Source organism: Carassius carassius, chromosome 27 (genome assembly GCF_963082965.1).
Source record: "Carassius carassius chromosome 27, fCarCar2.1, whole genome shotgun sequence".
NCBI classification, from domain to species: domain Eukaryota; kingdom Metazoa; phylum Chordata; class Actinopteri; order Cypriniformes; family Cyprinidae; genus Carassius; species Carassius carassius.
The window spans coordinates 6,263,735-6,289,303 of NC_081781.1; the positions used below are offsets into that span (position 1 = coordinate 6,263,735).

Genomic DNA, 25,569 nt, shown 5'->3' on the forward strand with positions numbered 1-25,569 from the left:
GCAAAAAAAATAATAATTGATGGCTGTGTTAATTGTTTTGACAATATATTCCTTAAGTGTTTAATGAGTATATGTATGTTTGTCTGAAAACTTGGGTTGGACTAACAAAATATATTTTTTTTATTTCTTTTGAATTTCATTTCAGTTCCTTCTGTCTTTTTATTTCATCATCTTATGAGACGTGAACATCTTAAAGGCAGAATGTTTGCCAAATTCTGGTAAATAACTCTTACAAAGGTGAGTTCATTAAGGTGATCATTATTTTTAGTTTAATAGCACACAAAGAGCCACACTGGGGAAATGAATTTCACATATGCATGCAGTAATTAAACATGACATTATTTATCAACATGTAAAAGGCATTTTGGATACGGACCAGATTTTTACAGTCTATTAATCACAAGTGTATAATTGAACTTGTCTCGCCATACAACACACTGTATGTCTGCCCAGATGTCACCATTAGGGGAAACGGCCCATGCCACTGCTAAGAGGCAGATGACAATCTGGTGTGTAATTTATTACGGGTTATGCCAGTACTGTAATGTACTGACCCCTTGAAATATTATACACAAACTTTTGAGTATATTAGCAAATACTAGTAAAACAAGTGCAGTTTAAGCCATTTAGATAACAGTCAGGATAAACAAAAGCAGCTAGTCAAGCTGCTTCCACTGAGTGCAGCAGTTTAATCCACCCACACTCTCTCACCCAATCTCATAGCTCAAGTGAACCCATGATAAATGTTTATCAACTTAATTAAAAGAGGATTCCAATTAGTATGAGAGTGAAGTGTTGTAGAATTTAACTTTTGTTTATGTGATATAGAGAGTTTGACAGACTGAGGGCACATGCACTCACCATCTGGCCTGAACGATAAGCTCTTGGATGTTGCCTTGATATGAAGCATTTGTAGCACCAGTGGATTTCTCTTGTGCCTATTTATATAACTGTTTCTTTAAATAATTTGAAGCATCAAAGCATAGCATAAGCCAGCTAAATATATTTAAAAAATTGTTGTAAGTTGGTGTCTAAATTCTTGTTTTTTATGTTGAAAGCTTATGGATGATTCTGTGTACCTTAATTTCAGATACTGTTTCACAGTAGTTGTTTCTAAATATGAATATGTCGTTTTGGGGATTCTATGCACTTTTATTTCAAATAACATCATAGGATCAATCATTGAAAATTCCTTTTTTCATATTGCTTATAATTAAAAAAAAAATTATTCATTCTAAATTGGAGATGTCCACTTTATTCAATGAAACCTGCTAAAAATCAGACTGAAAAAAGTTACAAACTGATATATAATATCCCAATTCAATCATGTTAATGAAAATGCATTTTAATTTATGAATATTTAATAATTATTAACTACAAATTTTACCCAGATCCGTTACATCCACTGAGGGCTAAAAAAAATATTGCTGTCCAGTGGTGCTGAAAGCACTGATGATGAGGTTGGGGTTTGATGCCTCTGAGTAATCAAATCAATACCCGTGTTAATGTCTTGATGGAGAGACTTTTCTTCTTTTTTTCACCTGTTAGTTAAGAGCCTTTTTTCCTTTTCATAGAACTATTTGCATGCTGTGTTCTTTGAGATAAACACTGCATAATGCTAAAACGTAATACTTCTGTCAAGATCTTTTTAAACATTGCATTGTCTTAAAAAAACACACAGACACACACAAAGACATAACCCCTTATCTACTTCAGGAACACAATCAAGCCAGACCCATTTTAACTGACAGCTGCTCTTCTGCAACAAAGGTAATTTCAAATGCAAGCAGGTCTATTCATTTGATTTCCTCAACATCTTTCAGAGCACTGAATGTAATTATCGTCCCTCCATCTAGCGTCCCTAGAGAGCCCATCCCCCTCCAGGCTCGGCTGTGACCCACCCTTCAGCCCTCCCCCCACCTGAACATGTGACATTATCCTGTCCCGCCTGCCTTTCCCCACCCACCAGCACCTAGCCAGCTGTAGGACTTTTATAATCTCCACACAGTGTCTGATCCAGGATCAGTCACCATTGACTCTCGTTTCAGCCTTATAATAGAAAGTAAAAACACAAGACCAATTGGGGCTTATATGACAACAACAACAATAATAATAATTATTATTATTTAATTGTTTAAACATATAACAATATTTAAAAATATATATGTAATAATAATGATCACCATAATTCAAAAATGATATACTTAAAATATAATTATATATTTAAAATTGTAATAATAATAATATTATCATTATTATTGTTAGGCAGATAAATAAACAATTTTGAGGCTGTTTTAAACTGTGTCTCAGTGGGTTAAAATGAGAATGTGATTTTGAGGGTAAAATAGTTAACATCGTCACTGTAACTGTTTCTGTAGTAATGAGGGAAATAGACAAAATTAATGTGCAGGAAATGTAATATATTAGGAAATATGCAATAACCTAAATAAAATTAATGGTATCCAGAGGTGCAGGCCTCGAAAAGACTTCATTTACATTCATATTTTAGGGATAATTCATCAGAATCCATAAAAAAGCCTTGTTACTGAGGTTTTCATTATGAAATCATAGCCAAAGGACAGAGTCAGTCCACTCAGAATAGAAAGAGACTGCATCATCACAGATGGTGCTTGAGGGCTTTGATTGCACTCAGTCAAGTACCTGCCTGTGTCTAAGTGTGTGTGCAAGCTTTTGTTTGACCATATGTGCATATATGTGCCCTCAGTGGTGTTTGCATTTAAGTTTAACATTTGTTTGGATTCATGTGTTTTAGACTGACTGGGTGCTTTGCAGGCTTGAACTAGTGGATGGTCACAGATAGCCTAAAGGCTTGGCTTCTGTTTCTGAATAAGTGTTTTAATCTTCAGATGGTAAATATAATCTGTTCCACTGCTTTGGCTGTTGCTACTTTAACCTGTGAAATTTTGCATTTATTTATTTTATGGCAGAACACATCAAAACAAACACCTGCTTTACCTGCATATAATTTGAATGCAAAGCTCCGCCTTGTGTAGAAGGCCCAGGCTTCTTGACCTATAAGAAAAAGCCCTTAGGCACAATGCCCTTCCTTCACAAAAACGAACAGAATGATGAGAAGCAAAAAAAGAAAAATTAACATGAAAAAATTAATCAACATGAATGTTACTGCAGAATTTATATAATAAAAGAATGTTACTATTCAAATTTAAGCAATGAAAATTTGCCAATGTTCCCATAAGGGGCTATTTCTATCCAATCTGATCCATATAATTACCCTGTTGAAGTAACCTAATGTAGTCAGGGGCTTAAGTAATAAGCCAGATAATTGCTATCATATTTTACAGTGTTTTTGGTGATAGCAATGTTGCTATTATTAATATTATTATAGCCTACATGTTATTATTATTTGACCTACATTGTGAGATGTATCATGTCATAATATATATTTTTTTATATTTCACCCACAAACTATAATAATTATAATTTGATTATTATTATTATCATCATCATCATTATCGTTATTATTCATTATGTTGATAAAAGGTATGATTGGTTATTAATGATTTGTATATATATATATATATATATATATATATATATATATATATATATATACACACACACACACACACACACACACACACATTAAATTGCAACCGCAACTTTTATTATTTTTATTATTACTGTTGTACTTTTTTACAGAAGAAAATAATGCTTATACCACTATGTGTGTGAAACATAAAATAATTCTGGCAAATGGCAAAAAAAAGTAAAAAAAAAAAATGGCGAAAGCTTTATTTAGTGAGTCTCTTGGGGATACAGCGCTCTCCCCTCCTCCGCCATGTGATGACGGACAGACTGTATCACCGGAGCGAGGCTTGAAGTCACTCTCATCAGCAACAAAGCGAAGCAACAGCAGCAGCAGCACTGACGTAAACCATCCACCACATCACCGGAACCATACGGACCCGGACGACATCATATCGTCTCCTCCGAAGGACGTATAGGATGGAAACGGAGCGCTGAGAGAGACTGGGATCGTGAGGATGCTCGGACTCCAATTGACAGCAACATTTGAAATGCGCGTTAAATGGAGACTCATGACAAGAGATGCTGCAGGGTGCCGCATTGCCTGGCCGCTTGACGATGGTAGGATAGAGCAGCGCTTTTAACCGTGATGCTCGTTCTTAGATGCTTTTGGGGTGGGATCTGTAGTCGATTGAACGCTTCAGATTTGATCTTACGCATACTAAGACGATTTCAGCCTGCTTAAGCCATACGTGCATATACACGTATACAATCGATGAGCACGACCAGATGAATGTATGTGAATTTACGTTGCAGAACAATCATTAATAAATCCACAACTCCGAAGAAGTGTATGAGGTGAACTAACATTGTCGTAGCTTACACTCAGGACTCCAAAGTCAGGTTTTTATTTGCAAGCACTGCAGCGATAGGGCTCTTTATGATTGGTATTTTCATCATCAGTCACATAGGGAATATATAGTGATAGTATATAGAGTACAGTATAGTCAGTCTTGGTCCAGTACAAGGACAATGACTCATTTACAGGCAGGCCTGTCTCCAGAAACCCTGGAGAAAGCCAAGGTGGAGTTAAAGGAGAACCCCGACACTTTGCATCAGGACATACAGGAGGTGAGGGACATGATCATCACCCGTCCAGACATTGGCTTTCTCAGGACAGATGATGCTTTCATCCTGCGCTTTCTTAGAGCCCGGAAATTTAACCATTTCGAGGCCTTCCGCCTCCTGGCCCAGTACTTTGAGTACCGGCAACAGAACCTAGATATGTTCAAGAACCTCAAGGCCACCGATCCGGGGATCAAGCAGGCTCTGAAGGATGGATTTCCTGGGGTACTGTCCAATTTGGATAGATACGGGAGGAAGATTCTGGTTCTGTTCGCGGCGAACTGGGATCAGAGCAGGTAGGGTGCTATTGGATTTTGGCTAATCATGGGTAATGACGCGCACTGCCAGAGCCGTCTTTTCAGCACAAGTCTTCTGTCATTCACTAGAGCGTGATGTTGAGCCATTAGGGGATGTGAAGTGTTACCCTTTACTTAAATTTAACGTTACACATATTCCATGTTTCTATTTCTTTATGGGTCAATAACAAATAAGGATCAGAGATGTTAAAAAACTAATTCTTAGAAATTTGATGTTGGTTTCATGTTATTTTATAGAACATTTAAACAATTTTCTACAGCAAATTTGATTTACCCTTCCAAAGGATGGGGTCCACCAGCTGAATGAACTTTAAGAAACATTTTAACCATTGAGGGTGTGATTTTCCAAAACTGGCCCCTGATTACCTTTGACCTGACCAAGTATTTTACATGGTGATTCTATATATATATGTATATGTGTGTGTGTGTGTGACATTGTTTTTATTTACAGTATGACAACATAAATGCACTAAATACTTATGGAATATTTCAAAATTTCAAAAAGTATTTTCTCATAATATATATATATATATAATGATGGCATACAGTCATGACAGTTTAAGTGTCTCTGTTTGTTGTCACATGACAAAATATCTACTACATGGATGTAAAATACACTGACTTTGATTAGGCAAATAGGAGGTATTTATGCATTTGTTAATTTATCTTTGAACAGTTGATCCAGAAAAAAAAATTCCATATATAGCTTCATTTAGTAATGTTTGAGCTTAGTGGTTAACAGGCTGAGAGTTCAGATCCAGCAAGGGTTAATCTATCGTCTGTGTGTCCTTGAGTAAAACACTTCATCCCAGGTTACTCCAGGGACACTGTCCATGCAATAAATGCACTGTAAGTGTTCTACTAAATGGCACATTACGAAATCAAATAAATAATACTTCTTAAAGCGTAATCAAGCTATTTATTTTATCAGTAATGTATTGTGGGTTGTGTGTATGAGCTGTAACATAAATACTAGTATGTGAGTTTAAATGTGGCCTTTACTTCCCTTGTAACTCAGCATGATCTTATACCACAAATTCAACACTTGAGTAAATATGCAGTGGCCTCAACATCTTTGGACGCATAAAGGAATAGTTCACCCAAAAATGAAAATTTGCTGAAATCTTACTCACTCTCAGACCATCCTAGATAGATGAGTAGATTAATTTGTTTATTCACTGGAATATATTTATAGAAATGTAGTATTACATCACTGGCTTCACCAATGGATCCACTACAGTGAATGGGTGCCATCAGAATGAGAGTCCAAACAGCTGATAAAAACATCACAATAATCTACACAACGGCTGTCCATCAATTATCATTTTGTGAAGCAAAAAGCTGCATTGTTTGTAATAAATCAATCATTATGATTATGATGTTTTTAACTTCAAAAAGTTACTTCTGGCTAAAATATGAATCCTCCATCTGTGATATTGCTTTCTCCAGTGTAAAAGTAATCTTGTCTGAGTTAAGAAAGGAATATGCACATATCAAGTATACTTACAAGTGAAAATACTCCAAAAGCCATTCTAAACAAATGCTTTGGTGGATTTTAATTTGAGAAGACAACAGGGGATAGACTTTTAGAAGGAAGCTTTATTATGGACTATGAACATATTTTGGCCTGAAGCCTTAATGAAAGATTTGTTTCTTACAAAGATGCAACATTTCACTTAACAAGATGGACTGGAGTCAAATAGATTACTTGTGTATTATTGTGTTGATGTTTAGTCTCACCTCTTTAGACTGGAGAGTACATAGTGCTCGAGTCCATATCAAACAGCCTTTGAATTCAAGCCAATCGCACAATTGCCTTGGATGGCAGGGCTCTTTGGCATCCTCTCACAGGAACAATGTGTGATGAACACTAGGGTCAAGTCGTGTCTAATTTGCTACATTTATTGCAGCGTTATGCAAAATTTAAAGCGCTGTCAGAGTTTAAATACAAATTCTGACTACTACGAAGCAAACACACTCAGAAACCATATGAGAAAATGGCATGTGTCATAAAAAAAGTGCACATTTGAAGTTTGTTTGCAAATCTTCCTAAAGGCTTGTGTTTATCTGCAGGTACACTTTTGTGGATATTCTGCGAGCTATATTACTTTCACTGGAGGCAATGATAGAAGACCCCGAGCTACAAGTGAATGGATTTGTCTTGATCATTGATTGGAGTAACTTCACTTTCAAGCAAGCTTCCAAGTTAACTCCAAGCATGCTGAGATTGGCAATTGAGGGCCTGCAGGTAACACTACTGTCTGTTTTTAATCTAATGTTTATATTGAAAAATCTACATGGATATCACAATGCATTCTTGTACCTTCATGCATCTAAATGGGTGTTCTTAGCAGCAATGGAACATCTAATATGTAATGTTCATAAAGTGTGCTACAAGCTTGAATAATGAGAACTGAATAGGGAAATTCTGCATGTGTGAGGCTGAACAGGTGCTTGTAGAGGAATCCCTCTCCTGTCAAACATTTGCCATTCTCTTTGTGAGTAACATGAACGGGAGCTGACCCAATGATTTAACGTAAGGGAACACAATCTGCATAGAAATGCACCAGATATTATACACAGTAGATACTTTAGCAACTGCAGTGTTTTGCACACTCACATTGCATGAAATGTACAACTTTCACTTTTTAACATCACTACTAAACATAATTGAGCAGCAAAAGTCTGTTGTGCTATAAAATGGTCACTGTGCATTAAACAATAGCTAATCTGCGCACAGACATCATCCATTTCCAGAAGCATTTCCTCTTGAAAGCTCTCATTTAGACATCGCTCCTTTGAGGAGGGCTTGGGTCTGATATGACATGTAGGCAGTAAAGAGTGAGGCCTGTTGACTGAATATTAATGCAGGTCCATGATGAGCCTATTCCACATTCCAGTGCCTCTTCAGACAGATTAGCTGGTGAATAATTGATCGCCGCCATTAGCATCTTGCATCCACAATGTGCTGTTCACATTGAGTGGGACATCGCTTTTGTAGCTGTTTGAAAGGGAAACAATAGCGTAGATTGAGGGAAAACAGCCACAGCTAATTAGTTACAGTTCAAAAGAGTACTCAGCAGCAAGCTTGTCGGCAGAAGTCAGGATTTACGTATGTAAATATTTACAAGAATCCAGATTTTTTATTTTTTGATCAGATTTGCATGCATAAATGTACGAAGAGCGACTTGAATGTATGCATTTACAGATATACACTACTGTTCAAAAGTTTGGGGTTAGTATCAGGGGCGTAGCCATCTTTTCAGAAGTGAGGGGGACAGAAATCACACACACACACACACATATATAGTTATAAAACATTACGATATAACATTTCTGTAATCTATAGAGCCTACTATAGTCAACAGTTTTTTAACAGTAAGATTTTTGATGTTTTGAAAGAAGTCTCTTCTGCTCACGAAGCCTGCCTTTATTTGATCCAAAGTCCAGCAAAAGCAGTAATATTGTGAAATATTTGTACTTTTTAAAATAACTTTTTTATTTGAATATATTTTAAATGTAATGTATTCCTGTGATCAAAGGTGATTTTTCAGCATCATTCCTCCAGTCTTCAATGTCACATTAATCAGAAATCATTCTAAACTGATGATTATCAATATTTAAAACAGATGAGTATAATTTTTTTTCAGCATTCTTTGATGAATAGAAGGATCCACAGATCAGCATTTGTGTGAAATAAAAAGCTTTTGCAACATTATACACTATATCATTCAAAAGCTTAGTCAGTATATATATATTTTCTTTTGTTTTGTTAAATAAATGATATAAATTAATACTTGTATTTAGCAAGGATTATTTAAATTGATCAAAAGTGATGATAATGGCATCATTTTACAAGAGATTTCTATTTCAGATAAATGCTGCTCTTTTGAACTTTCTATTCATCAAAGAAACCTGAAAAAATTATACTCAGCTGTTTTCAACATTACCATAATAAGAGTTTTTTTTTCTTTCTTTTTTTAGCAGCAAATCAGAATATCAGAATTATTTCTGAATGTTTCTCTAATTTCTAGCTTTTAATTGGCTTAGAAATCTATAACTGCTGGACAATAACAAATAATAATGATTTGTTTATATACTACAAACACTTTTTATCACATAATAAGGCAGAATAGTTTCTATACTGTAATAAATGCTATGTCAATTAGCACTGCATTGTTCATATACTTTATTTATCATCTGCTGGAGATTTTTTTGGACTTGAAAAAAACAAAACCGAAAACAACTGTTTTCACACAGCGATAGCTGGACTGTTGTCCATATTAGGAGTTTCCTGATATGACTTTCTGCGCGAGAGCGCCCTCCGGCTTCGAGTATGAATGAAACGCATACACACACACACAGTCAAAAACACTGCAGGAGTGTTTAGCTCTCCGTGACGTTCATCTCGCCTTCTTGGTCCAAAAAAACATCAGGTCATGCGCAGACTATCCTTTGTCTTTGAGTTTAAATCTATATTTATTCACACCAGCTCTTGAAAACCTCTATACGAACACATTTGCCTGAAAAAGTGCGGGGGACGAATTTCCGTGATGATAAAAGTGGGGGGGGGGGGGGGGGGGGGGACACGTCCCCCGCGTAATCTACGCCCCTGGTTAGTATGATTTGATTTGATTTTTTTAAGGAATTAATGCTTTTATTCAGCAAGGATGCATTAAATTTATCAAAAGTGGCAGTAAACATTTCTATAACACACACACACACACACACACACACACATATAGAGTACACCCCTTACGAAAAATAACCATGGTTTTATTATAGTAACCCATGGTTTTTTGGCGTGTTGACTACCATTTGTATAACCACAGATTTACTACAAATACCATGGTTAAACCATGGTTAATATAGCAAAACCATGGTTAATTTCTGGTTACCATGGTTTAACTATAGTAACCACGGTTTTTTGGTTTTATTTGTAGTAAAACCATGGTTAATTTTCGTAACGGACACACACACACACACACATATATATATATATATATATAAAGTCGTGGCCAAAAGTTTTAAGAATTACATAAATATTAGTTTTCAAAAAGTTTACTGCTAAACTGCTTTTAGATCTTTGTTTCAGTTGTTTCTGTGATGTACTGAAATATAATTACAAGCACTTCATACGTTTCAAAGGCTTTTATCGACAATTACATGACATTTATGCAAAGAGTCAGTATTTGCAGTGTTGGCCCTTCTTTTTCAGGACCTCTGCAATTCGACTGGACATGCTCTCAATCAACTTCTGGGCCAAATCCTGACTGATAGCAACCCATTCTTTCATAATCACTTCTTAGAGTTTGTCAGAATTAGTGGGTTTTTGTTTGTCCACCCGACTCTCGAGGATTGACCACAAGTTCTAAATGGGATTAAGATCTGGGGAGTTTCCAGGCCATGAACCCAAAATTTCAACATTCTCGTCCCCGAGCCACTTAGTTATCACTTTTGCCTTATGGCACGGTGCTCCATCGTGCTGGAAAATGCATTGTTCTTCACCAAACTGTTGTTGGATTGTTGGAAGAAGTTGCTGTTGGAGGGTGTTTTGGTACCATTCTTTATTCATGGCTGTGTTTTTGGGCAGAATTGTGAGTGAGCCCACTCCCTTGGATGAGAAGCAACCCCACACATGAATGGTGTCAGGATGCTTTACTGTTGGCATGACACAGGACTGATGGTAGCGCTCACCTTTTCTTCTCTGGACAAGCCTTTTTCCAGATGCCCCAAACAATCGGAAAGGGGCTTCATCGGAGAATATGACTTTGCCCCAGTCCTCAGCAGTCCATTCACTATACTTTCTGCAGAAGATCAATCTGTCCCTGATGTTTTTTTTTTGGAGAGAAGTGGGTTCTTTGCTGCCCTTCTTGACACCAGGCCATCTTCCAAAAGTCTACGCCTCACTGTGCGTGCAGATGCGCTCACACCTGCCTGCTGCCCTTCCTGAGCAAGCTCTGCACTGGTGGCACTCCGATCCCGCAGCTGAATCCTCTTTAGGAGACAATCCTGGCGCTTGCTGGACTTTCTTGGACGCCCTGAAGCCTTCTTTACAAGAATTGAACCTCTTTCCTTGAAGTTCTTGATGATCCTATAAATTGTTGATTTAAGTGCAATCTTAGTAGCCACAATATCCTTGCCTGTGAAGCCATTTTTATGCAGCGCAATGATGGCTGCACGCGTTTCTTTGCAGGTCACCATGGTTAACAATGGAAGAACAATGATTTCAAGCATCACCCTCCTTTTAACATGTCAAGTCTGCCATTCTAACCCAATCAGCCTGACATAATGATCTCCAGCCTTGTACTCGTCAACATTCTCACCTGAGTTAACAAGACGATTACTGAAATGATCTCAGCAGGTCCTTTAATGACAGCAATGAAATGCAGTGGAAAGGTTTTTTTGGGGATTAAGTTAATTTTCATGGCAAAGAAGGACTATGCAATTCATCTGATCACTCTTCATAACATTCTGGAGTATATGCAAATTGCTATTATAAAAACTTAAGCAGCAACTTTTCCAATTTCCAATATTTATGTAATTCTTTTAAAACTTTTGGCCACGACTGTATATGTATATGTGTGTGTATGCATGTATGTACTGTATGTATATTTCAAATATTAATCCAACTTTAAAGTTTTTAAGAATCCTGAAAAAACGTATCATGGTTTCACCAAAATATTAAGCTGCACTGTTTTCATCATTGATGATAATAAATATTTCTTGAGCAAATCAGCATATTGTAATGATTTTTGAAGGGTCATGTGACACTGAAGACTAGAAAAATGTCTGCTGAAAATTTAATATTTCACATTTTTTAAAGCATTTTTGATCAAATAAATGCAGCCTTGGTAAGAAAAGATTTCTTAAAAAAAATGAACAAATCTTAACTTTTGAAGAGCAGTTTATGCTGACAGCATTTCCTAAATGCTTGTAGGTCAGAACATGAATGCTAGAATGAGAGCTGCGATGCCCCATGGTTGTATTTTGACACTGACAGACCCACAGTATGTACATTGAACATGATGTTTGTTTAGAGCCGGAGGGGAAATCGCACAGCTCTCCGACCCAAAAGTGCAAGGTCATGTGAAGCATTACATCAATCTGATGGATGGCATTGTTCGTATGGACATCTGCCTGTCTTAATCAACAATGTAATGAAGCATCAAATCCGTTTTTTATGGCTCAGTGCTTTTTATTATTTTTTTTTAGCTTGGTTTATTGTCATATCATTCAGTCAACACATATGACAGAATGAGACAGAGGGAAAAAACAGAAAGAATGGAAGAATGTGGACAGAAGGAAAAGGAAAGAGAAGTCAGAAAATCCCTTATGTTCTCTGTTAAAAAAAAAATTCTGTTGAATCCATTTGATGAACTAGAATCTGTTGAAATTGAAAATCCCTTTATTTTGTGTTCCAGAAACTATCATGTGTTTTAAAAGGGTTGAAAAAAACAAACTAATAGATTCTTCCCAAAAAATCCTTGTGATTTGCAGGGAATGGCCATTTTGTGTTATTTGAGGTAATATGTGTTTATTTTTCAATTTACACTAGATGCATCTATCATATACGTTCCCTAGCAAATGGTGGTTCAGAAAAGAACACTTGATGCACAGAAAATGGCTGTTCTTAGCCAAATCAATAGACAGAAACATACTCCTGAGTCGAATAGAAGTAAGAGAAAGTGGTCTTGGTTTTTCTGGAGCAGTGCTTTGTTGTTCCAGCCTCTGTTGTATGCTTCTGTGCTTTGAACATGCCTTTTGTCTCTCTTAGTCTTGAGAAATAACCCACGCTTGGCAGCCAATCACAATGGGCCAATCTTCCCCAGCCCACCCCATGCCGAGTTTCCCTGGCAACCTGTCCAACCGCCATGCTATGCACCCTCCAGATGGGCTGTGCTCACAGAGAGAGACGCAGTCATGTCACTCAGCTACTGTGGCCGTATGTGCGTATTTCTATGTAGGGCACTGAAAGTGCATCTTAGAAAGCACAAGAAGTTCATTGTCCTGACAGACTATGCACATCACATTGTTGCATTCCCATAAAAAAGTCATTTCATTGCACTGTAAAGGTTTTTTACTGCTGAGACTGACAGTTGTTGGAGTATGTTTTGTTTGTTGGTATTAGTTGTGTGTATGCAGTTTAGTTCAAAACTGAATACAGACAGCCAGAAACAGGTCATTACACAAAACTTGACTATTTTAATGAACTTTTTTTTTTGTTTTTGTTTTTTTTGACATTTTTGTTACACTGTAAGTTTATTATTATTAGTATTGCTTGTCTGGTGTCAGTTTATCAGCAATAATTTTATTTTATATAATAATATATAAAAAAGGGGGAAGTTGTGGCCTAGTGGTTAGAGAGTATGACTCCTAACCCTAAAGGTTGTGGGTTTGAGTCTCGGGCTGGCAATACCACGACTGAGGTGCCCTTGAGCAAGGCACTGAACCCCCAACTGCTCCCCGGGCGCCGCAGCATAAATGGCTGCCCACTGCTCCGGGTGTGTGTTCACAGTGTGTGTGTGCACTTTGGATTGGTTAAACTGTTCAGTTGTTGGAATATTAGCAATTATTCTACTTTAATATTACTAAATGTTTAATGTTTACAATTTTTTTTTCAGTGGCACACCAGCATTACACCTTTGCCACAAGTAATGTCTCTGTTTTTTACTCATCCTCATTCAATTTTGGCTGAACTACGAAATAAAGGTTTTTAAAAGAACCATTTTGTTCTCATTGCACAAGAACATTTTAGTACTAAAGAACATTGAACATTTTTCCTCTATATAGAACCTTTTGTGGAATAGAAAGGTTCCATGGATGTTAAATGATCTTAATGGAATCATTAAATAAAGAAAATTTGTTTCTAAGAGTATAGTAATTTAAATAATTTCCAACACCAATGCATTCTTCTTAATTTGTGCTACCCAATCCAAAGAGATTTCATTCAAGTTTATTGTCTTTGCTTTAACAGCTATGTGCTCAGGGCACAAGGTCTGTGCAATATTTAAAGTCACCAACAGTCTTTGTCCCGTGAGCAAATACAGCAAAGCATGATCCAGGGAAGAGAGCCCTTCTCAGTCCCTGTTTAATCAACAGAGCAACTTGCACATGGAAAGAGTTTGCATCTCTCATGTCAGTTGGTTCGACTGGCTCATCTGGATGCTAAGATCCACTGCTGCCTCCCAGAAAGCAGAGAACTTCTATGTGTCTTGCTTATCTGGGAAACGGCACTAGACATATCTGGGCCTGCAGGACTGGAGTTAGACTAATTGTTTTGCTCTCTGCAAAGTGGCACAGTTATGGTCTCGCTCTGTTTATCGCACTATAACGGTACTGTTCTGATCTGTAGGAGAGCTGTCAGCTAGTGAGTGGGGCTTCGTCTTTGTGTTAGCGGCCTTGCATTTCTAAGCTCAGTGGGCTGGATCTGGCAAGTGTAGATAAAAAGTGTCTCCTGTAGAGCTCAATTATTGATGTGAGCAATGGTATGTGTCAGAGCGTGAAGCTTCGTATAACTGGTTCGCGATGTTATGGTTAATTTGTCTTAGTTTTAGACAAAGTATTGCTAACAGGATGCTAATGGTTTGTATGTTAGCCTCAGCTTCAGAAAACACATCTCATGCACTGCCTGGTGTATATTACACTCAAAAATGGCAAGAATGAGCTCAAATCAGGCTGGGGTTATTTCAGAATGTGCTAAATTTTGTACAAAAAGTCACAGGGAAATAATGTTGTTGCTGCAATGAACTTGTACAATGGAGAATTGCTGAATAGATTTCATAGAGTTTACAGAGGTTTTGAGTTTTCATTGGGTAAAAAAACTTTTTTCATATAGATTTTATTTATTTTTTGAAATGTAACTGCATCAAAATTAGGGTGTGCTGAATCAATTCATTTTGCATGTTAAATAATGTTCTCAAAACTTGTGGTTACACTTGTAAACAAGTCTTTTGTTAAAAAGTAAGCGATTCTTGAGCAGAATAATCCAGAATGTTTACCAGATTTTATGCTGATAGATTACAAATCTGGCTACAGAAGACTATTTCTATTTTAGAGTCACAAGATCAGATCTCATATCCAGGAATCCTGTGACTGAAACTAGGACAGCTCACTGACTCTGACTGATATGTATTATTTGGTAAGGGGACCATGATAGATAGCTTTTCCTCAGGCTACATCTTTCAAAAGGACTCCAGCAAATGGAATTTTTCTTTCTTTCAATTTCTTTGCTGGAGTTCAGTCGTGCATCATCAGTGACTCCAGACAAGAAAAGAGATGGAGGTTTCATGTCAAGCCACTGAAACAAAATGCAAAGATGAAATCATCAGTCCATCAGCTTATGCAGAGACTAAAACAACCCCATAAAGCTCTACACAAAGCCATTCTTTGATAAACTGTAATTTAGTGGTGCTGTTTAAAACCGGTAATTATTTAACATTGCAGATTGAGGTTTTAAATGGTTCCTGATTTCACGATGAGGCACTTTTAAGAGCAATTATCCTGTGGATCTACTCCTTTCTAGTCAATTTGACCTGCTGCCAGAATCTATGTTAGCTGCTTGATGGGTTTGAATTCAAGGTAATACAAGCAAACTAAAGCCTTTTCCAACAATCCATTTGAGTGCATCACTTGACCAAAACAGGAGCTTTATGCATAAAACCCAGATCACTCCCTTTTATATTTTTGTGAGTAGTTCATGTAAAAACCTTGACATTAACAAAAATTTGTGTGTTTTTTTTTTTAATCTGCTTTCCTTTCTGCTGTAATGACCTTCTGTAAAAAGTAATTTATGCAGGAGTGTATAGAAACAATCCATAACGAAAAACTTTTAAATTCCACTCCTGCATTTTTGTTATTTCAATCATTTTGCCTGAAATTTTAGTGACATTTATGCATATAAAGCTGAACATTTTTCTCAACAAATACTTTAGTTAATGCTTTGTCAGTAGCTCAGTGCACAAACAGTGCCAAGCATGACTTCACTCATGAAGCTGTAAAGCAGCGCTGCAGAAGGCAGTAGTGTCTTTTTTGGGCTCACTTTAGTTCAGTGTTGTTTCAATTCAGTTCAATATCTGCCCAGGTTCATTAATTATGAAAGAACAACCGTGAGAACAAATGCCTCATTATTCAGCTCATGTCAGTTTTTGTATGATTTGTATTAGTTGCTGCCTATGTAGAGATTTTCCATTTCTCTAGGGATGCTGCTTTTGAAGTGAGCTTTCTAGAAAGTAAACTGTAAAAAAGAAAAAAAATATTTAATTAAAAGATTATTGGAGTACATATTTCAGTCTTTCTGCTTAAAAATTTCATGTTTAATTAACTTTTTTGCAATTAATTGTGAAATTTACTAGAATTTTTGAGTAAAATCTACACTTTTTTTAGTGTAGATTGCAATTCAGCACCCTCGGTTGTAGTACTGAGCCCCAGCTTAATCCTGAGAACGCATGTCTAACATTTAAGAATGCTTTTTCAGCATTGCAGGATCAGACGCTGTGAATTCCGAATTCTAGAATCCAGCAAAAATGAGCATTATGGCAGCTTCCCCTCCCCGTTACCTCTGTCTCCTCCCACTGTCACACTACAGGGACACAGATCAATCGGGTTGGACCAGCTCACACTAGAGCTTAGCTATTCATGTTTAATGCAGCTGAGACCTTTATCACGCTCAGTTGCAGCAGGGTCTCAGAGCAGAGTTATCATCGTGTGCTACCACACCACCTGCTGGCAAATGCCTTATAGCCTCTCCTCTGAAGCACCGGCCAATCGGCATGCGTTTGCACTATCACCTGCTTCTGTGTCAGATCCAGTGCCAGATCTAATGCCCACAAGCCTGCGGTCTGCCGCCGGACACTGGCCTGGGGGCCCGCTTGCCTGCAGCTGTCCATCATCAGCATTACGCCAGTGGCACCAACAACTCAGTTCTGTTATGATATGAGAGTCAATGAGAAGCAGTAAACTGTCACTAAACATCTTGAGCACCAAGTCGTCATATGTGACCCTGGATCACGAAATCTTTCTTAAGTCGCATGGCGGTATTGGTAGCAACAGCCAACAATACATTGTATGGGTCAAAATTAGCAATTGTTCTTTCATGCCAAAAATCATTAGGATATTAAGTAAAGATCATGTTCCATGAAGATATTTTGTAAATTTCCTACTGTTAATATATCAAAACATAATTTTTTTATTAGTTTATGCATTGCTAAGAACTTAATTTGTACAAATTTAAAGGTGATTTTCTCTATTTATTTATTTATTGCACCCTCAGATTCTAGATTTTCAAATAGTTGTACCCCAGCCAAATATTGTCCTAACAAACCATATATCAATGGAAAGCTTATTTATTCAGATGATGTATTCATCTGTGTATTAATGACTGGTTTTGTGGTCCAGGGTCACATATTAAAATGATTTCTGAAGGATCGTGCAGCACTGAAGACTGGAGTATTGATTCTGAGAAATTCATCTTATTTGACATCACAGGAATAAATTACATTTTGAAATATATTCAAGTAGAAAAAAAGCCACAATATGACAAATAAATTCAAATAAATGCCGCCTAAGCATGAGGGGCTTCTTTCTCATGACTTAACTATACACAAGTACATTCTGTAACCAGGGACTTGTAAGCCTTTACCGTCATTACGTATGTCGTGATTTTTGAACAACCGCAAGACAGCATCATTATGAATCTTCCCGGAACCCTTGCAGTCAGCTTTATGAATATGGATTACTGTTCAGGGCAGATTAGTGAACACAGCAAAGTATTTATCAACTTCAGCAGTGTGATATCGAGAGAAATGGGAATAATGCCCACTTTTGGTGTAATCCTCTGTGGAATCATGAACTTCTACAAATGAGCAGGTTGTAGGGGAAGAAGAGGTCACTGGAGTCATGTAATCAGATTTTTTCTCCTTACAAATTCTTGCAATTAGAAAATATGCAATTACATAACATTTATTTACATAAAATTGCACACACTTTACATTTTCAAGTAGTAAATAGAACAAAGATTATTGGAGTATATTTTACAAGAATATACTATTTCTGTTTCTCTACTTCAAAATTTCACATTTCACGCACAATTCTGTATGTTGTTTCTTGTGCTCTATTAGCAATTTCTGAGTAAAAACTTTATACCACCATTTATTTTTTCAGTGTACAGTCTGGTTTCATGTTAAGCAAAAAATAATTAACTAGTTAATTTTTTATTTTATTTTCATTTATTATATATTTTATTTCATTATTTTATTTTCAGCTTTATTTCAGTTACTCTACACAATTTTTAATAGTTTTAATAGTAATTTTGAAAGTTATAAAATCTATGCATGTTAAATATAATGATAAATGTAGTTTATTTATTTATTTTCTCTACTACCCCCAGGATAGCTTTCCAGCAAGATTTGGAGGGATTCATTTTGTCAACCAACCTTGGTACATCCACGCTTTGTACACAGTCATCCGGCCTTTCCTCAAGGACAAAACAAGAAAAAGGGTGAGGGTATTTTTTTAATTTTCAGACTTTTCTAAAATACATTTTATCACATATAATTGTTCACTCTTCTGTTTATGTACATGTGATAAACACTAAAATATACAGGCTTTTGATGTTCATGCAATATAAAAATAAAAAGCACAATGCAATGTCACAGATTTTAGTGCAAACCACTGAATGATAAACAGTAAAAGCTGTAGCTTAATGAAAAAACAAAAGCAAATAACAATATTTTATGTGTTGTATATTTAGATTTTCATGCATGGAAACAATCTGAACAGCTTGCATCAGCTGCTCTTGCCTGAGATTCTGCCGTCTGAGCTGGGTGGCATGCTGCCCCCTTATGACATGGGCACCTGGGCCAGAACGTTGCTTGACCACGCATATGACGAGGAGACGGACTACTGCCCCGAATCCTATACCTTGTCTGTCAAAGACCTGGAGAAAGACCTGTCCCCCAAAACTATGAAGAGGTATTTGTTATCTTAGTATTATTTATGTATATTATTATATTATTATATATTATTATTATATATTATAGTATTTATGAATATCTAAAATACTATAATACTATATTAGCTTTTATTTATATATTTTCGTTTTTCATAAAAAAAAATGTCTTTGCATTTTTATTTAGCTTTATTTATTTTATTTCATTTTTTAGTTTTATGTAATGTAAATGTAATACTTCATCTTATTTTTTCAACTTATTTAACTTTATTTCAGTCAGTTGCTAAGGCAAAATGTTTATTTATGATTATTTTTTAATTATTATTTTTTTGTTTACATTTAATTTTATTTGATATATATTTTCAATATTTTATTTCATTATTTTATTTTCAGCTTTACTTTAGTTACTCCAAACAGTTTTTTTAATAGTTTTATTTTTAGTTAACCTGAACACTGGCCCATACTAAAACAAGCATGGTGAGTTCACCAAACTGATCATATCATAGGGTTACCATATGAGCCATTTTCCCAGGACGCGTCCTTGCCAGGACTTTTATATTGCCTAAAATATCCAGATTTTGGCGGTTTGTGCTGTGCAGATTGATCATTGTATGACATTCATTAGAGCTATAGAGAGCAGAGCACGGCTCCTTATGCATTCAAATCACTCTCTTGGTACTTTGGTGTCATACAATGATCGGTGTGCAGCGACGCTTCAAGTTGAATGAACGAACAAACACCTAACATGTACGTGTATATGCATTGCTTTGATCGTTCTCTGTAGATCTCACCTTCTCACACGCCACGATTGGTCGATTATGCAACATGCATGTTATTTGTCAAACTACTTTGGATGTTTCAGGTAATATAGTAATCCTGGCAAGAAAGCGTCCTGGGAAAATGGCTCATATGGTCACCCTACCATATCATGTATGTTGTGGTTTATTTCTAATATGCTTGTTGAATGACATCATTTGGTGGCTTGCCATGGAAACAGCATTTGCTTGTTCGCAGTCTTCATTCAAGTAGAATTATCAAGAGAGTCTCTCTGGATAACAAAAATAAGCAGCTTTGCTAGGGGCGTAAAAGAAGCTGCAGTGTTTGTCAAAGGAGTCACATTTGAGCTGCACACTGTATGTTTCTTCTTAGTGCTTAGCAACCGACTCCCCAGTTTTATGATACAATGCAGCTCTTCTTATTAAAATAAGCATTATGGGGAGGTCTTACAGTCTGGGTTTGACCCAGCGACTTGAGCTTGTTTCACTGATCAAGACAAGGTGAGGTGTCTCGATTTACTGGGTCATGAAATCAGCATGAGGGAGTGAAGCTGCTGCCGTGAGATGCATCTATACATGGACGGACGCATGTAGAGCATAAAAGAACACGTTATAGAGGTTTACCTGTGGCAAACATCTTTCTTTCTTTACCTTCTTCAGCTGGGACTGGACTTGGCTACCAAATATAGCAGTTTGCAATGGCTTATTTGGCTCTCACATTTAAAGCAACTGTTTGTAGTGTTTGAATTCTACCAAAGCGTCTGGGGGACGCAGTATTTGGAAGAAAGTAGGTCTTAGATGTTTTTCTATTGCTTAGATCAAAGTACTGATCCTTAAACAGCTTTGGCTATTAAACTAAACCTCCCAGTCTGCACATAACACAGCTGTGTACATAAAAAATAAGCTTTGGCGGAATCCTGCACCCTGTATTATAAATTATTCTCTAGTGCTGTACTATTAACATGGTTTATCATGTTTTAGATGTGGGAACAGATCGCTGGTGATGATCTATATATTTATTGATATTCAGTTCCTATCTTATCACCAATAATCTATCATAACTAAATTGCTTGTGTGCACAGCAGTTTTTGCATAGTTTGTTTTATTCAATCGAAATGTAAAAAAATAGAGTATTGGCATTTTTAAAGATTTTTTTCTTTTTTTAAAATACCCAAATATTTTATGTTTTTATTCATCATCCCCATATGATAAACCATGTGTCCAGTACATGATGCAATGTTGACTATATATGTATATATATATTTACAGTTATTAATTACATATTTTTGTCGTTATTATTCTTAATTATATATATATATATATATATATATATATATATATACATATACATATACATACACGTGCACATGGTTGTGTGTGTGTGATATATAATTTAAAAATAATAGAAGAATTTTTAATTATAAAAAACAATAGATTTTTAAAGTATTATTTTGTATCATTATTATTATTTACCATTAGTTTCTTGTAATTCTTAATTCTTTAAAAAAAAAAAAAAAAAAAAAAATGTAATACTATCAGGCCCGAGACAATATCAATTAATTTGTCAGTGCAGCTGTTGTCATTTTCATACATGCAAGATGCATCACTAATGACATTTCTACTTCAGTCAGTAATGAATCAAGCAACAGTGTGGTATAGTATTCACTGAGAGGTTTAAATTCCCAGTTCCTAATACTCCCTAAAATGTCATTGTGTTAAAATAAGTATGCGCCTAGGAATATCTGATTTAAAAAAAAGCTAACACCTCCCACAATCTTCCAAAGGGTAAATTATTCAGAGTAATTAAAACCACACTTCGTCATTTTGTCTGCTCTGGAAATGTCACATGGACATAATTTTTTTTCCCGCCAACACAGTTTTCTCTTGTGTTTGCATTGGGTTGCACTCAAATAGCATGGATTCTTGTTGTGACGTTAGTTTAACAGCTTATGTGCGTCATTCTGTGATTTGTTAGTTGAGAACGATGTAGTTCATTATCCTCAAGAGATATTTTGTTTTATTATGGTTGGTAGGTTGCTGCAAGTGATTTCAGACTTTGCCACAGACATTTATTTATATTTTTTGCTGTTTGCTGAGTCTAGGTCTGTCGGAGACAGGTGGGATTTCTCCAGATACCCATTTAAGTGAAATCTGTCAGGTTGTTTATTTCATGTTGGGTATAAAAAAAAAAACATAACTAACTTACTTTTAATTTGTTCCATTGGGGTCTTACTGCTGTATATTTTAAAAGGCAAATTAGACAGTCATATCTTTTAAAGCCATATATATATATTTATTCTTTCAGGAATGACTGAAAATATCATCTCTAACATATCATAGCCCACTTTTCACAATCCCCGGTGGAATCTCTCTGTCCTACATCATTTCCTTCTATTTAATACATCAAATGCATCACATTGCTGACGTTAAATGCAGTGAAAAATTTATTTATTTTGTTAAATCTAGCAATTGCTTGATAAGAAACATCTGTTTTTGTTGAATTTTCATGATTACAATCATGGTTCATAGATAAATGCATCAGTCAGAGGAAAGTGCCCCAGATCTGCGTATGATGAACGACAGCACACTGTCCTCAAAGCTTCTTATGCCTCTACGAGAGGGCTAAATCAAAAGTAGGCCAACACAGTGCACTAAGATGACATGTTCCATTACACATCCTTCACTTTAAATGCTTGCAACATGCACAATGCAACATTAATTTGTACTGCTGAGCGTGCAGTGCTATCTATCTATCTATCTATCTATCTATCTATCTATCTATCTATCTATCTATCTATCTATCTATCTATCTATCTATCTATCTATCTATCTATCTATCTAGTCAGATTTGGGAGAGTTCAATTGAAAAACATTTAATTAATTTCAGATTAATTTTTTATATTTGGTATAATATATTCTTTGCTTTAAAGGTATATATTTTTTTAAAAATGCAAATGTGCTGAAAATTGACTGATTCTCAGGACATCAAAGATGTAGTTGAGTTAGTTTTTTCATCAGAACAGATTTGGGGAAATGTAGCATTACATCACTTGCTCACCAATGAATTCTGAGCAGTGAATGGGTGCCGTCAGAATGAGAGTCCAAACAGCAGTTAAAAACAACACAATAAACCACAAGAGATCCACACGATGCCAGTCCATCAATTAACATCTTGTGAAGCGAAAAGCTGCATGTTTCAATTTTTTAAACTTGTTTCCAGCTAAATATATGAGTCCTTTATCCATCATATTACTTTTTCCATTGTATAAACGTTGTCTTGTCTGAATCAGGAGAGAATTTTTCAAGCAAAAACAGTTTAAATATTTTGATGAGAGCAGACAACAGGGGATGGACTTTTTCCAGTAGAGGAAGTGTTTTAATGGATTATGGACTCTCAGTATTTTGACCAGAAACAATGGTTTTCACTTTACAAGATGTTAATTGATGGACTAGAGGAGAGTAGATTACTTGTGGATTTCCTGACGGCACCCATTCACTGCAGAGGATCCATTGGTGAGCAAGTCATGCAATGCTAAAACAAACTTATCTAACAGTGAGTACATTTTCAGCAAATTTAGATTCAATTTAGAACTATACCTTTACTTATTAGATTAGTAGCCTGGAAATATTAGTAATAATTTAAAGAGTGTAATACATAATAATCTAAATCATTTTTCTTATAAATGTCATTGCTTTTCTTGTTTATTTTGAGGTTTAGATTAAATTTTGTATCCTGGCTTTTCAGTGCACTCTCAGGATTTTTCATTTCTCAGTTGTGCATCTTGAAATCCGGTTCATTCATATTTTATTCATTCCCACAGGTCCCAGTCAGTGGTGGAACCAGGTGTCCTGAAACGACCAGAAAAAGTGAAAAGCGAAGAAGAAAACATGCAGCCGCTGCTTTCTCTGGACTAAAGGCTCTTAATTCCCCAGGCGACAAAGAAATGTCAAACTCCGTACGCTGGGGAGGAGCACACCTTGTTCCTATAACACGAGAAAAAAAAATGTACAAAGGAAGGAAATGTTAAAAAGCGAAAGAACACACAAACAGCCTCCAGGAACACTGCAGAGAGCTGCCAGTCAAAATCATATTTTTGAAGCAAAGAGCTAACGGCGGACGTCCGTATGTAATTGTCAAGTGCCAATTCAAATCTGTAAATACACTTCAGTTCTAGACGTGAGATTGAGGGTGTAATTGTGACATGAACCTGTAAAGACTGCTGTGAATATCCTGTGTGTGCTTCTCGTGATTATTATGTAGAACATGGTACTGTAGGATGGATAATCATGCTTATAAAGATAGACAAGCTTTGGGGTATCCTACATTTATAATCCCCAAATCAGGAGTCGCTCAGGAGTATTTCAGAAGGAACGCATAGAGCTGTCGACGGTGTCAGACAGAAATATGCTACTTCCATTAAAGAAAACGCCATCTTCGGTTTCAGTGTTTCACAGCAAATACCCCTTTACAAAGAAAGGATTTTTCTAATGAGAAAAATGTTTGCTAATTTTATTTTACCACAACGTAAGCTGTGTTTTCCGTTTAGTATTCTTATATCCCAGAGGGGCTGAGTCACATTTAGTAAGCTTTAGCTGATTCTTCACCGATGGCCTTGTTGTATACACTTTGTCGTAGAGCCATGGAATATCACTTTATTTCGTAACCATATCCATATTAGGCTGAGTTGGTTTCCAAGGCATTTGTATTCATACCAAGGACCAGATAGAGTAAAACAAAGTACCGTCTTTGCAATCTGCTTCTAAAGTTAAAAGAAATAGATCACCCAAAAATGAGAATTATCCGTTTATTTACTCACCTTACGTCATTGCATAATATTTTAATTATTTTATTAACTAAATGAATCCTTTAAAAACTATATGTGTTAATATTTAATATACTATATATGTTGCAAATATGTTGTTATTTTCCCATGAAACATGAAAGGACAGTTTTGGGGAGTTTGGAACAACACTCACGGGGTGAGTAAGACAATACACTCATTTTTGGTCGCTATATTCCTTTTGAAGTATTATTTGAAATTCTCCAGTATTACAAAAACGGAATAAAGCTGTAACACTAACACTGCGGTTGACACAGAGTCATAAGAAGATATTGTACAGTGACACATGCTAGTGCATGCTTCCACATGCTTAGATAGTTTAATTATCAGCTGTTTTATGGAATGCTGTGTTGACATTAGTCTTTGGCAATAGGTTTTTTTTTTTTATATATACAGCGGTTTAGTTTCAAATCCAAATGAGTGAATTTAAAACTCAGAATTTGTCAGTTTTATTTCAGGGATTTTTATTATTATTATTATTATTTAAGTGTATTGTGTGTGTGTATGGAACAAGGCAATATACAGCACATTTAAAATACATAAAGTACATACTAATCTTCCAGGCTTGAGATTTTTGCTGAGATTTTGTTGAGAAAAATAATTACACATCCTCACTGATTTTAAACAAGTGGTACTTCCCAGACAAAATTCACAACAGTCAATAGGAATACTGAAGTTATCTTTCTATTTTGTGTTACACATAATGTAAAATTCTGTGGGCACAGCTTCTGTACAGTGGCTCAGTTTGGTCCTATTATTTTCTTATTTCATATAAACTCTTGAACTATTACACATGCATTGTTGTGCATATATGCTGAAACTTACAATATGGACACATTGACAGCATCTAATGTATCTTTATATACTGTATATGCCTATTATGTTTTGTTCATATGTCATTTATTACACACAATCAGTAATGTATCAATAATTCCATGCTTTTTGTTGCAAGTTGTTTATATAGTAATGCTGTTAATATTATGTATGTTTCAGTGTTTATGTAAACATTAAAAAATCCCCCTTTTCCCCATCTGTAGCTTTAAAAAACTAAGGCT

General features: G+C 35.8%; 2 protein-coding genes across 2 annotated transcripts in view; both read left to right on the plus strand.

Moving 5' to 3' along the window:
* The window catches only part of LOC132106544 (gap junction Cx32.2 protein-like), a 324,589-nt gene that overhangs the window by 191,816 nt on the left and 107,204 nt on the right, over window positions 1-25,569 (plus strand). The gene's annotated exons all lie outside the window — the stretch shown is intronic.
* LOC132106539 (clavesin-2) lies at window positions 3,820-24,518 on the plus strand. The gene is made up of 5 exons (XM_059512301.1): window positions 3,820-4,928; window positions 7,023-7,197; window positions 18,337-18,447; window positions 18,700-18,920; window positions 23,495-24,518. Exons 1-5 carry the CDS (start codon window positions 4,540-4,542, stop codon window positions 23,586-23,588), a joined length of 990 nt encoding a protein of 329 aa, XP_059368284.1. The 5' UTR covers window positions 3,820-4,539; the 3' UTR covers window positions 23,589-24,518.

Bases quoted from the DNA above. Each gene is read 5' to 3' on its own strand.
- LOC132106539 (XM_059512301.1), top strand. From the start codon at position 4,540: ATGACTCATTTACAGGCAGGCCTGTCTCCAGAAACCCTGGAGAAAGCC. The intron at 7,198-18,336 runs GTAACACTACTG...TACTACCCCCAG, and splicing joins TGGCAATTGAGGGCCTGCAG to GATAGCTTTCCAGCAAGATT. The intron at 18,921-23,494 runs GTATTTGTTATC...TCATTCCCACAG, and splicing joins TCCCCCAAAACTATGAAGAG to GTCCCAGTCAGTGGTGGAAC.